The sequence below is a fragment of the Corythoichthys intestinalis genome, chromosome 11 (assembly GCF_030265065.1).
Source record: "Corythoichthys intestinalis isolate RoL2023-P3 chromosome 11, ASM3026506v1, whole genome shotgun sequence".
Lineage (NCBI taxonomy): Eukaryota > Metazoa > Chordata > Actinopteri > Syngnathiformes > Syngnathidae > Corythoichthys > Corythoichthys intestinalis.
Window position 1 is genome coordinate 48,465,498 of NC_080405.1, and position 12,766 is coordinate 48,478,263.

A 12,766-nucleotide genomic window follows, 5' to 3' on the forward strand; every position below is an offset into this window, starting at 1 on the left:
TTATTTTATTTATTTATTTAATTATTTGTTATTACTCATTGTGCTGTTTTATTTGTAATTAGGAGAACATTTATAGGATGAACTTGTTCACCTCAAAAATGGAACATTTTCACACACACACAAAAAAAAAACAAAAGCAACGGAACAAACAGGTGCTTTTAGTCCGTAAACCTGTGTTAACTTGGATCTTTATCTTATACTTGTTCAATTAAACATATTTATTTGGTTTAAAGAAACCTTTTTTTTTTCAATGACGACAAAATGGTTTAGTAATTATTTACCCAAATACATTCATAATAACATTTTAGTGCTGCAATTGCAAGGTTATTGTACCGTCAGAATCTCATAACATCCCATGCTTAATAACTACTAAATTACTGTTGGCTATTTATTTATTTACGGCTATTTGGCACAATCGCCACTTTCTCATTCATAATACTGAATACCGTCCTGATACATAAAAAAAAAACAAAAAAAAAACATTTTTCCCCTTTTAATTAGTGTTGCACCGACACCATTTTTTGGCCCTGATACCAATAAAGGCCAAAATAATGCTAAATTCGTTATATTAAAACATGTATGATACTAGCACAACAGTAAGAAAGTATAAATACAATGAATGAATTAACTTTTAAACCCTAAGTTTAGGCACGCAAAGGCCAAACAGTGCAATTTTCATGATATTATATGTAATAACAATTGACCACAGTATCCTGTCTCTCTATGGCTAGGTTGATACCGCAGGTCTTAACGCACGAATCAGATTTTTTCGTATTTTTCCCGACTCGAGTAAGGCATTATCGTGATTGTCTGAATGGGACAAGTCGCATAGAAGTGGACCATTTCAAATCCGATCTGGGTCACTTTCGAATGTGGTTTAAATCTGATCTGGGGCACATTTGTCCAGAATGTGGCGACGATCTGGACTGTCAAGTCTCCCAAATCGGAATTCGTGCAGCAATTACGTTAGCAAAGAGAGAGAGCGGCAGGCTGGACGGCAGCGATGTAGCTGTGCATTAGCGCCTAGCTTGAACTACGCAGGGGGCGGGCTTGACCACAGTCATAAAAAAAGATAAGCCTGATCATGTCCAATTTTGTCCAGTCTGTGTTCCAATAAACAATATTTCAGTATTACTTACATGGCCGAGTTGGAGCAAACCGACAAACACGTTCTTCAAATGTTTTACCAGATTCGAGGTATTGAAACTGGCCGATTTAACTCCACCTCCCGAAACTTTCAGGCCGCAAATCTTGCATGCAGCAATTGATTGTAATCGATCGGATTTTTATGCTGAAATATTTCCAGACCGCCGCCATTTCTCCTGGTTTGTTTTTCCTCCATATGAAAAAGCTGCCCCAGCATTGGTTAAGAGGAGCTATTAGTAAATGGTATTGGCACTCTTTGTTGGTACTTGCCGGTACCGATACCACCTTTCCGGGCCGGATCACCCCCCCCCCCCCCCCCCCCTTGCCGATACGGGTATCGGTGCATCTTTACTTTAAATACTAAATAACTGCATACCGTATTGGCCCGAATATAAGACGGCCCTGATTACAAGACGACCCCCTCTTTTTCAAGACTCAAGTTTGAAAAAAAGACTGTTTGAACACCAAATTAATTTTTATACAGAAAATAATTACAGTACATCTGAAACCAATGATTATAACAACATATTTGAGAGAAAAAGCATGTTATTTTGTCTCATTCAAATCTTAATATCTGAACATTTAAAAATGTAAACTAAAGTGCAATCACATTCGTAAATGAATGGCTTCTGGTTTTTGAAATGTAAATAAACCAATCTATTGTGATAAAACAAATTGCAATAACTGCATTAACCATCAAAGTGAAGTCTAACTAACTGTTACTTGAAACAAATCTGAATAAGGAAAAACATTGCAATAAAATAATGCAAACTGGTTAAACTTGAAAGTAGCTGAGATCTGTCATGACAGAACATCGCTTCAATGATATCTGGTGAAATCTAGTGTCGTGAATGCGTATAATGTCTAGACCGCGAATATAAGATTACCCCCTCTTTTTCAGTCTAATTTCAATGCAAAAAACACCGTCTTATATTCGGGCCAAGACGGTAATTATTCGATTGTAATTGCTATTATGGCTTGGTCAGACATTGCTTAACTCATTGTCTGGCATTGACAGCGCTAGACAACCAATTCATTGAAAGTGGGAGGTTGGTAACGAATGAAAGAACGTGACCACTCTCCCACTATAAATGAATTGGATGTCTAATAGTGATAACCTCATATAGTCGCTGTATAATTATGATTTGATGGCACACGATCATCTTGGGAAGGGCGGGCAAGTGCTTTTTTCACGGCTGTGTGTGTCGCTGACAGGTATCTTGAGTAGGGTGACCAGTGGTTGAAAACTCTGTCTTGAAAAGTCCATATAACAAAGCACCGGCACGTTATTTCTTAATACTCCCCAGTACCGCTCATTTGAGTGCCGTATCGGTGCAACACTAACTACAATTCTTCAATTCAGTTTCCAACAAGCCAAATATAATCCTTGTTAAGACTATTTTAAGACCATAATGAATACAATTTGAGAACACTGATCACAAACCAGCAAAAAATGTACAAAGGACTTGAAGGAAAATGGAAAATGACCGGGCAGCACAGGTAGTTCCACTTTGTAGTTACGCTATAGTGTCCGCAAAAATGTAAATATTTAAAAGCGTGACTAAATTTTTTCTTAGAATTTTCAAAATCGTATTAAAGACCTTCTTTGAATTTTTTAGGAGACTTTTAAGGCCTTAAATACACATGATTGGATTTAAGACTTTGTAGGACTTCGCGGATGCCCAGGACTGACATACCAACAGACTTGCTTTTGTTTAGTTTCACATTTTATGTCTGGACAGACAGCTCAGAGACCCAAAAAATTGTATACAAGCTATTAAAAACTCACTTTTCCATAATATGTTAGCTTCAAAGCATTTTTTATTCCCCTCTCTCCAGTGGGCTGACTTGCACTTTCCCTCCTGTCACCACGGCAAACGATGCGTGATGAGGACTGTGCTCAAGCTGGGACCCAACAATGGCCGCGACTTCTACACCTGCGGCCTCCAAAAGGGTAAACAGTGTGATTATTTTCAGTGGGCAGAGGGTGGACCGGGCGTTTCAATGCTGTCAGGCTGTTAGTAACGAATTAGGAGTAAATCGCTGTCTAAAAATATGACTAAAACCCACATTACAGATACATCTTAATATTTATGAGTTATCCATGTTTTTATAATTTATTAAAGACTCCAAACAAAGCTTCAAATCAATTATTTTATTGTGGTCAATTTGTGTCAAGAACATATTTGATTTAAAAAAAAAAAATTAAAAAAAAAAAATTAAAAGCATTCCACTGATTTGAGAAGTGGCGTGTCCGACTCGCAGTTTGACACCATGTAGTGAAACTGCAATAAGCCAGGCACCTTGTTACAAGCTGCACCTTTATTAAGAAAAAAGAAAAACAAATGATTACACTGATATGTATACAATATATATACATACACACAAAACTCCAAAAATTAGCCGAACAAAAGTATTGGCACCCTCAGCCTAATACTTGGTAGCACAACCTTTAGACAAAATAACTGTGAACAACCGCTTCCAGTATCCATCAATGAGTTTCTTACAATGCTCTGCTGGAATTTTAGACCATTTTTCTTTGGCCAACTGCTCCAGGTCTCTGAGATTTGAAGGGTGCCTTTCCAAACTGCCCTTTTCAGATCTCTCCACAGGTGTTCTATGGGATTCAGGTCTGAACTCATTGCTGGCCACTAAGTGCTCCAGTGCTTTCTCTCAAACCATTTTCTAGTGCTTTTTGGGTCATTGCCCTGCTGGAAGACCCATGACCTCTGAGTGAGACCCAGCTTTCTCACACTGGGCCCTACAGTATGCTGCAAAATTTGTCTTCAGACTTCATAATGCCATGCACACGGTCAAGCAGTCCAGTGCCAGAGGCAGCAAAGCAACCCCAAAACATCAGGGAACCTCCGCCATGTTTGACTGTGGGGACAGTGTTCTTTTGTTTGAAGGCTTCGTTTTTTGTTTTTTTCCCCCTGTAAATTCTATGTTCATGCCTTTTCCCAAAAAGCTCTACTTTTGTCTAATCTGACCAAAGAACATACTTCCAAAACGTTTTTGGCTTTCTCAGGTAAGTTTTGACAAACTCCAGCCTGGCTTTTTTATGTCTCTGGGACAGAAGTGGGGTCTTCCTGGGTATCCTATCATAGCGTCCCTTTTCATTCAGATGCCGACGGATCGTACGAGTTGACACCATTGTACCCTCGGACTGCGGGACAGCTTGAACGTGTTTGGATGTTAGTGGAGGTTCTTTATCCACAATCTTTCGTTGAAATCTCTCGTGAATTTTTCTTTTCCGTCCACATCTAGGGAGGTTAGCCACAGTGCCATGAGCTTTACACTTACTGATGACACTGCGCATGGTAGACACAGGAAAATTCAGGTCTTTGGAGATGGACTTGTAGCCTTGAGATTGCCCATGCATCCTCACAGTTTTGCTTCTCAAGTCCTGAGACAGTTATTTGGTTTTCTTTCTTTCCTCCATGCTCAATGTGGCACACACAAGGACACAGAACAGAGGTTGAGTCAACTTTAATCCATTTTAACTGGCTGCCAGTGTGATTGAGTTGTTGCCACCACCTGTTATGGTGCTGGTGCTGTTAAATACATAAATTAGACAAGCATCACATGATTTTGCAAAGGGTGCCAATACTTTTGTCCGGCCCATTTTTTGGAGTTTTGTGTAAAATGATAATGATTAATTTTTTTTCCCCATTCTCTTTTGTGTTTTTTCATTGCTAGCAAAACAAATGAAGATATTACTACCAAAGCATTTGTAATTGCAATCATTTTCAGGGAGAATTTCAGCATTATCTGACAGAATTGCAGGGGTGCCAATACTTTTGGCCAGCAATGTATGTAAAATATACTATATATGTTTCTTTAAATACTAAATTTCTGCATACTCACTTCAATGTCAAGTAATTCCATATTGGTCAGACACTGCTTGACTCATTGGCTGCCATTGACGGCGCTAGACGTCGAATCCATTTGAAGCAGAAGGGTTGGACACGAATGAATGAACGTTCATTTGCTGCCACTCTCCCACTTCAATTGGATCGGATGTCTACGAGTGATGAACTAATTGGTAGGAGGGTGCATCTTGGCCAAAGGTAGAACAAATTTTATTTTTTAACTCACTGGCTACCATTCGCGTGCTAGACTTTTGCACACGATTGGATTTCATCTTTGGAAGGGCGACGAGTGCTCTTTTTTTATGGCGGCGTGCGGAGCAGACGGCCATGGCGGTATAAAACTAGATGTCAAACAGTACATATCGGACAGCATCGGCATGTTATTTCTTAACACGCTCCAAAACTGATGATGTAATTTCGGTGTTGTATCGGTACCAATACTAGAATTGGTATCAGTGCAAAACTAGTTATCCTGTGATTTTTCAACCATTTAATGGGTTGTAAATAAAGTTTACTGGCATACTTATCAAATTTCTTCTGGTGGCATTTATTCAGAAATGAGATTTAAAATGAACTTTCAGCCTTGGAAATGCCAAGGAAGCAAAATAGCTGTACCTTCTCAAGAAGTGTCAGTGTTAATGGGCTGCATGTATTTAGGCTAATGTATGCATTTTGCTTTGATTTATCACTCAGGTAGTTTATGTGCCGTGTAAGTGCTGCTCTTTTAGAAAAAAAAAACAAAAAACATACTGTCCGTAATTATGTGTGCCAAAGAAACATTTGAGGTTCAGAGTCACATTTTCAGTTTTCTGACTTTTACTTGGCTTGAAAAATGAAATATTCTTACATTGCTTCTACTTTTAAAGCCAACAATCTCCCAATGATTGTCTCTCAGGTAAGTAATAATCGCATTTGGCATCATGGAATGTTTGTCGGCATCGATGTGCGCGTGAATCCAAACACCCACCATAATGGCCTGTCGCGTTAGCGCAGATGATCGCCCCGAAGAAGTCTGCGTAATGCCTCTTAATCCTGGAAATGGCCATCTTGCAGGCTGCCGAGGGATCCGTCCCGGCCCTCATCATCTCCACCGCCAAAAAACTGTTGGCAGCGTGGCATTGGACATGCGTCAGGCCGGCTAACGAGGGCTTGTCAAGGCCGCTAAACCGAGCTGTCACAGTCAGCTCGGGGTGCATTGCTGTCCCTCAAGGCGGAATATACGCCAACGCTATTCATAAGGCTAATCAAAGAACTCTTAGGTCAGTGTTCCACAACTTCAAGTTCAGGTTAAGGACCACTTAATATAAAGTTTTAGAAACTTTCTGACATGACTGGAATTGCATTTTTTTTTTTTGGTATTTGGGAGGAAAGGCTGTGTTTTTCAAAAATTTAACCTGTATTTTCTTGGTGATTAATACAGTGTTATGGAAGCTGTTTTTTTATTTAAGAAGTCATAGTTACATTTTTATTAAAATAGTAATACAGTCGTACCTCAACATACGATCGCATCGACATACGATTCTTTCGACATCTGACGTAAAATTTGTCTCATCATCTGTCCCGACATAGGACGACATGTCGAAATATGATTTATGACAGTGTTGTAATTTCATTGTTTTCCCGCAAGATGGACGCATGGCGGATTTTTTTGTGAGAGAAATCAACATTGGTCCCAATAATGTTAATGTAGATGGTGAAAAAAGGAAAAAGGTGACGTTTACCATTGAAATTAAGAAGGAAATATAAAATGAGCGTGGTGTGCGCGTCAGTGAATTGGCTCTACAATCCAGCCGGAATATGTCTACGATCTCGAGGACGACTCCCGTTATTATTATTGTAACATCGGCAAGTGAGTCACCAGCATCGTCAGGTTTCTAATCATTTATTTCACAACTTGTGCAACACAACACGGCTACTGTCTGCTGTAGCCAACGCCAAAAACAACATAACAGACTAAAAATTCTAACCGCACCTCTATTACTCAGTCGATAGTCACACAGTGCGTTCAGGAGCAGCATGCAAAACACAACCACAACATCTGAACCCGATTTGTTGCATTATTATAATATAATTCAGATTTGTATTTATAATGTATTTTTTTTTGCTATGTGTCATTGTGATTTGTAATTGTACCTGCAGTATTTATTAATAATTTAGCATAGGTTTTTGGGCTGTGGAACAAATTGATCGAATTATAATGTATTCTTATGGGAAAATCCCACTCGAGATGCGACCATTTGTACTTACAAACCAGGTCTTGGAATGAGTTAAATTCGTAAGTAGAGGTACCACTGTACTCTTATACAAGGAGACAAAAAATGGCATTACATTTCAAGTATAAAGTATAGGAATAAATAGTCCGACATTTTGTCTCCAGTTTTTTTTTTCTTCTTTTTAGTCACGTAAATAGTACCTATTTCTCGTTACCGTTCTTCATGTCAAGATCCCCTGCTCCCCCAGCAACGTCACCAACGTCCTGCAGTACCTTTCCGCCAGGAGATATGCTGTCGGGCCCCGCTTCCTTGTTCTCATGCTGCTGCTGCTGCTGGTTCTCCCAGTCACCGACTTCTTTCACGCGTCCCGATCAAGTTTTTTGAGTTCGGACGGCAGGCACACGTTGAGAAAGGAGACGCTGGCAACCTGAGCGGCCATGATATCCCCCCTACTCGTTCTACAGTTCCCTTTTCTCTCAGCAAGGCAACTCACTCACGAGTAAAGCTCGAATAGTCATTGAACATAATAGCATTTAACACAACGTACCTCACAGAATCATATTTTTTTACTGTAATTAATGATGTATAATATTGCTTTTGGAAAGTTATTTTGAGATTTACAGGGTATTTAGGGGTAATTAAAGGGTTAATTCCGATTTAAGCGGAAATTCTGGTTACGTCGCCAGCGCAGGAATGGAACTCGTTCGTAACCGGCGGACTATCTGTATAAAAATAGAATATAGTTGTAGAAATGAAAGTATCATTTTTTTCTGGCTGCAGTCTTAGGTCGAATTTTTTTTAAAGCATTTTCGTAAATAAGTCATAAATATTTTTTGTCCACATTAAAAATTATTTTTATACGAGAATAAAACTATTTTTGAGATTAAAAAGTCTGAACATACATTGAATGTGTTTCTTGAGAAAAAGTTATGTTAACTTTATCAGTTTTTTTCCCCTGAAAGTCTCATTCTGCGTGAATCAAGTTCAAGAATTTACTTTGCTAGAAAAAGGCACTACCTTGGTAGAAAGCGCATCATGACATCCCCGTCTCCGGTTGCGGCAGCTGCTCCGGCTGTGCTGTCGGCGTATGCTCCCGCTCCGACTATAGGAGAATCCCCAACTCGACTGTTGACAAGAGTACAACAACATTTGAATGTACAGTACAATTTTAGCGTGCATATTTTACACCCAGTCCGGATAAGTTTAATACCCTGGAATTTTATGAGTGAGCCCATTAGTGGATGTCCCCGCAGCTATGTGACCGTAGCGATCAAAAGCGATCATACCTGATAAAAAAAAAAAATAGTCGTCATGCATGTGAACATTCTGTTGTACAATTTACGTAGCCAACATAATGGCTCTTAAAATGGTCTATTTCTTGTTTAAGGTATGGGACCTTTTCAGGTCTCCTGTTCTGTAAACCACATTTAACCAATTTTGCACGTTATATAACTTAAAGTAGATGAATTTTTGGTGGTTTTGTTTGAGATTGAGACAAATTATTGCCACTGACACAATTTTTAAAGTCAAATTATAATTTGATACATTTCACGTTATAACTAATATAACATTAGAGAAAGTAACTATTTATATAATAGACACAAGAATGACTCCATTTTCACGTGATAACAAAGTATGGCATTGTTTTAATGTGATAATGTTCACGTGAAATTTATAACATTTTAACATGAAATTTATTGAAATTTATTACTTTAATTTGTGATATTTGTCATTGGATGGTTTTGTTTTCATATTTGGTCAGCGATTACATTGATTTTGTTGAATTGATTCCAGTGGTTAAGTTGAATCTTGCAGCTGTCAAACATGGAAGGACCAAAGCCATTTTAAAGTCAGGATTTGGGTTATCAAAGTGTTCTGAAAATATATTTCATCTCACAGAAATCCATAAAAACTTACCTATAGTGTCGTGGGAGTGAACATTAGTATGAAGTTTCTTTTCCGGCCCGAGCTTGGCAATGGGCTTGTAAGGGCGACAGGATTTGGATGGATTGGGAAAAACGTTCTTGGGGTGGGGGGTGGGGGGGGGGGAACAACAACAGAACAGGTGATAAATTTTTTGCTGAATACCCATGAATCATCAATTTTTTTTGTTTTTTTGTTTTTTTGAAACGGAGGAAAAAAACAATAACATGATTATTTTTTGATTGTTTGATTGCAGAAATTAAAAGTTTGAAGTTTGACATTCCATTGCCAAGTGAAAAAATAAAATTATGCTTATTTGTTTTCATGGCATCATGCTTATTGAATTTGTGTATTTTTTATGTACTTAAAGCAGTGCAGTTATAGACAGTTAAGTCAGGAAGCTGTACTAAAGTATTATTTTTGAAGGAAATGGTCATCCATTTTGTCTTCATTGTTACTCACAACATGCCTAAACAACTTTCTGTTAAATTGTGAAGGTAATTGAAAAAAGTGACATTCATCCGACATTAATCGATTCATCGTTTAATTAATCGTTTGATTAATCGATTATAAAAAATAATCGTTAGTTGCAGCTCTTACTTCCAGACAACCGGTGTCGAGATCTTTCTTTGCACCAACACCTCACTATGAGCGTTATACTAATGCTTTACTCGAAATGCCTGTGGCCTGGCTACAGGTAGCCGTTTCACTATTATCCGACTCCATCACATTCACTTGTAGCGTTAGAGCAGTACTTCTCAAATAGTGGGGCGGGCCCCCCCAGGGGGGCGCTGAGCGATGCCAGGGGTGGCGCATGTGACCTCAGGAAACATACTTTTTTGCCGTACTAGAATAAAGTGTAATTGCACATCCACTCTGGATGGCAGCGGTGCGCTCATTTTCAGAATGTGCGCAGTGTTTTTTAACCAAAATAATAGCACACAGCAAAGAGCAGTAGAGATATGAAGAGCTACGACGAGGAAATATGACGAAATGTATGTAGCGTTTGGCTTTTGGCTTTGACTTTTAATACATTGGAAGACTAGGAAAGCCCAGTCTGTGTCTAAAAATGTTTGCAACGGACAGCAGGAAGCCAAATCAATTAAGACGTCACTTCAATTAAACAATTAAACCCTATTCACATTGACAAGCCGCTTGATTATTTTTTTGCAAAGACATGCCCAAGATTGTCAACTATCGTCCCAATTTGTCAGTGTTACTTCAGTAAACCAGCAAGCACTGTTAGCATCATATAAGGTGGCATACCAAGTTGCTCAGTGCAAAAAAACTAAATAAAAATACAACTTAAAAACTGTCCCTCCGTCTAATGACACTCCTGTTTTTGTTCTATTTTTGTTTTTTGGGTCAAAAGGTTTGGCATATTGGTCTTATCATGACAGAAAATAATTGAGAAGCACTGCGTTAGAGGCACATTGCTATCAACCGGTACCATAGACTTCACTATCAGTTGACGGGGCTTGGGGTTGATCAGTAGGGGGCTACTTTCAAACACTTGAAATATTTTCAAAACCAAAGCCACTGGCGACCTAAAACCTAAACAGGCACCTCCCTTCGGAATATGAGTCTCCATGAGCAGCAACATAAAAAAAATTAAAAGTCATTCCCCAATAAAATCCTGATTACTTTTTTATACAAGTATAACAAAATTAAAATGGCTATAAAATTCTCAAATTTTACGCTAAATGCAAAAAAAAAAATCACCAAATGCAGAGATAATCATCTATATTTTCAGGATTAAAGGCAATATTTAACATATAAGTTTTTGCCCAAAATAGCAACTCAAAATCTTTTTGGTGTTTTCAACGGCTAATAAAACGATCAATTTTCACATCAGAAACTTAATTTTTGAGGAAAGCATGCAGGATCATCTTAATTTTACTTCACAAGAGCAAAATCTGCATTTTTCTAAAACAATCACAAATTATTAAGGTTGAATTGCCTCAGCACGGAGGCACGCCTGGCTGGCTATCTGGCCCTCATTGCTTTTAGATTGAAATGTTACACAAAATAAAACACGTAAAAGGGGAATTTTGTTTTGATGGACGAAGAAACGTCTAAATTACTACTTTTTTGCCCAAAACGGACAGTTGGCCGAAAATTACCTGATCATTTGAATGTAAACCTCCGCTACTGTGTATGGATACATCATGGGGGCCATCACAAAACAAAGAGCTTTTTAAGTTGAAAATTCTTTTAAATAAGTGCGTATATTGCTGAATTTCTATAGATATGAACATAGAAGAGTGTAGATTCTTGGTTAAAAGCAAAAAAAAAAAACAAAAAAAAAACAGGCAGTTATCATTCATTTTACGTGAAAATTTTAGCTAAAGTTACGCAAATTTTTTCTATGCATTTTTTTCATCTTCCAAAGTGCATGCATTTGGTTATTTTATAAAATAATTACTTTGAAATCTCGACCAAATCACTCGAGACACTCCTGCATGCTTGTATGCAGTAAAACCTCCTTACTTTTTCCACTTAAATCCGGCATTTGAACGCAGCGTGTGAGTTTATCACAGTGAAAAACAAATGCTCTGCTTTGTTCGGCCCCCAACGGGAAGGCCTGGCGCAATGTTTGTGGGAGCTGGCTTGTCAACTGATGGTGAAGTCTATGCTGTTGGGTTGATTTCCTGATAGCCACATGACTTCACACGTAAGCACCCTGGCTGTACTTTCTTTAAAGGGGAATGAGCATAGCCGAAGAACACATTGTCAAAGCGGGCTGAACACAGGGTACCCGCGGGTTATTAAAAGTATTAAAAAAGCATTGAATTTAGTTTTCCATTATTAAAGGTATTAAAAGCATTAAATTAGCTGTCGTAAGTCTGGAATTTTTTCACAGTGGTTTTAATTTTCAAGAACATCTCAGTGCAACCTAAATTATATCCGTGACAGTTTTTTATTTTTATTTTTAAATCCAAGACGTGTAGAATTTTTACAATGCGCTGCACCTCGTGCGTGCGCGCCGTTAGCATCATTAGCATCAACAGCAGGCAATCGCACAGTACTGTGTGCTAACGCAAGGAACTGCTCAGATGCCTTAGTTGTTATGTTCGACGAAAGCCTCAACAAGACAACCAAGTCCAAACAGTTGGACCAGCATGTGAGGTATTGGATCGGCGACCAAGTTGCATCCAGATACTTTGGGTCGCAGTTTATGGGTCATGCGAAGGCAGTGGACCTGCTTAACATTTCAAAGTAAGTTTCCAATTTCTCCAATTAAAACGTGTTAGATGCAATAATGTATTTCTGCACGGTTTGCCTTTCGAATGAATGTGAATTTCGCAGTTTTAACTCAAGAGTTAGCCATGTTCAATGGGGTACTGGCAGGTGCACTAGCCTTAGCATGGATAAACCGGAGTCGTAGATTCACCATCACTCTCAGATACACAACACGGTTGACGCTGTCTATTATTGGAACGAGTGCGGGGTAACGTTGATCTGAATAACATGGCATGGTGATAGGCAAATTATAATGTAGGTGATAGTAAAACACCTGGTATATTTAAATGTTTTTCTTGATTAAATAAGAGTATGGATTTTTTTCTATCTGATTAAAGAAATTTCTTCAATAGCTAACAAAGGATTAAC

General features: G+C 38.4%; 2 protein-coding genes across 3 annotated transcripts in view; one reads left to right on the forward strand and one right to left on the reverse strand.

Moving 5' to 3' along the window:
• Positions 1-3,289, forward strand: part of neil3 (nei-like DNA glycosylase 3) — a 62,121-nt gene extending 58,832 nt beyond the window's left edge. Inside the window, exon 10 of the mRNA XM_057850070.1 lies at positions 2,986-3,289. Within this exon, the coding sequence (XP_057706053.1) occupies positions 2,986-3,168 (183 nt within the window). The 3' untranslated portion in view covers positions 3,169-3,289. The remainder of the gene's footprint in view (positions 1-2,985) is intronic.
• aga (aspartylglucosaminidase) overlaps positions 1,555-12,766 on the reverse strand; it is a 38,357-nt gene continuing 27,145 nt past the window's right edge. For both annotated transcript variants that reach the window (XM_057850073.1, XM_057850071.1), the window contains exons 6-10: positions 9,149-9,254; positions 8,442-8,517; positions 8,249-8,356; positions 5,986-6,119; positions 1,555-3,466 (exon numbers count right to left, since the gene is read on the reverse strand). In XM_057850073.1, coding sequence (XP_057706056.1) covers positions 3,366-3,466; positions 5,986-6,119; positions 8,249-8,356; positions 8,442-8,517; positions 9,149-9,254 — 525 coding nt within the window. In that variant the 3' untranslated portion in view covers positions 1,555-3,365. The remainder of the gene's footprint in view (positions 3,467-5,985; positions 6,120-8,248; positions 8,357-8,441; positions 8,518-9,148; positions 9,255-12,766) is intronic.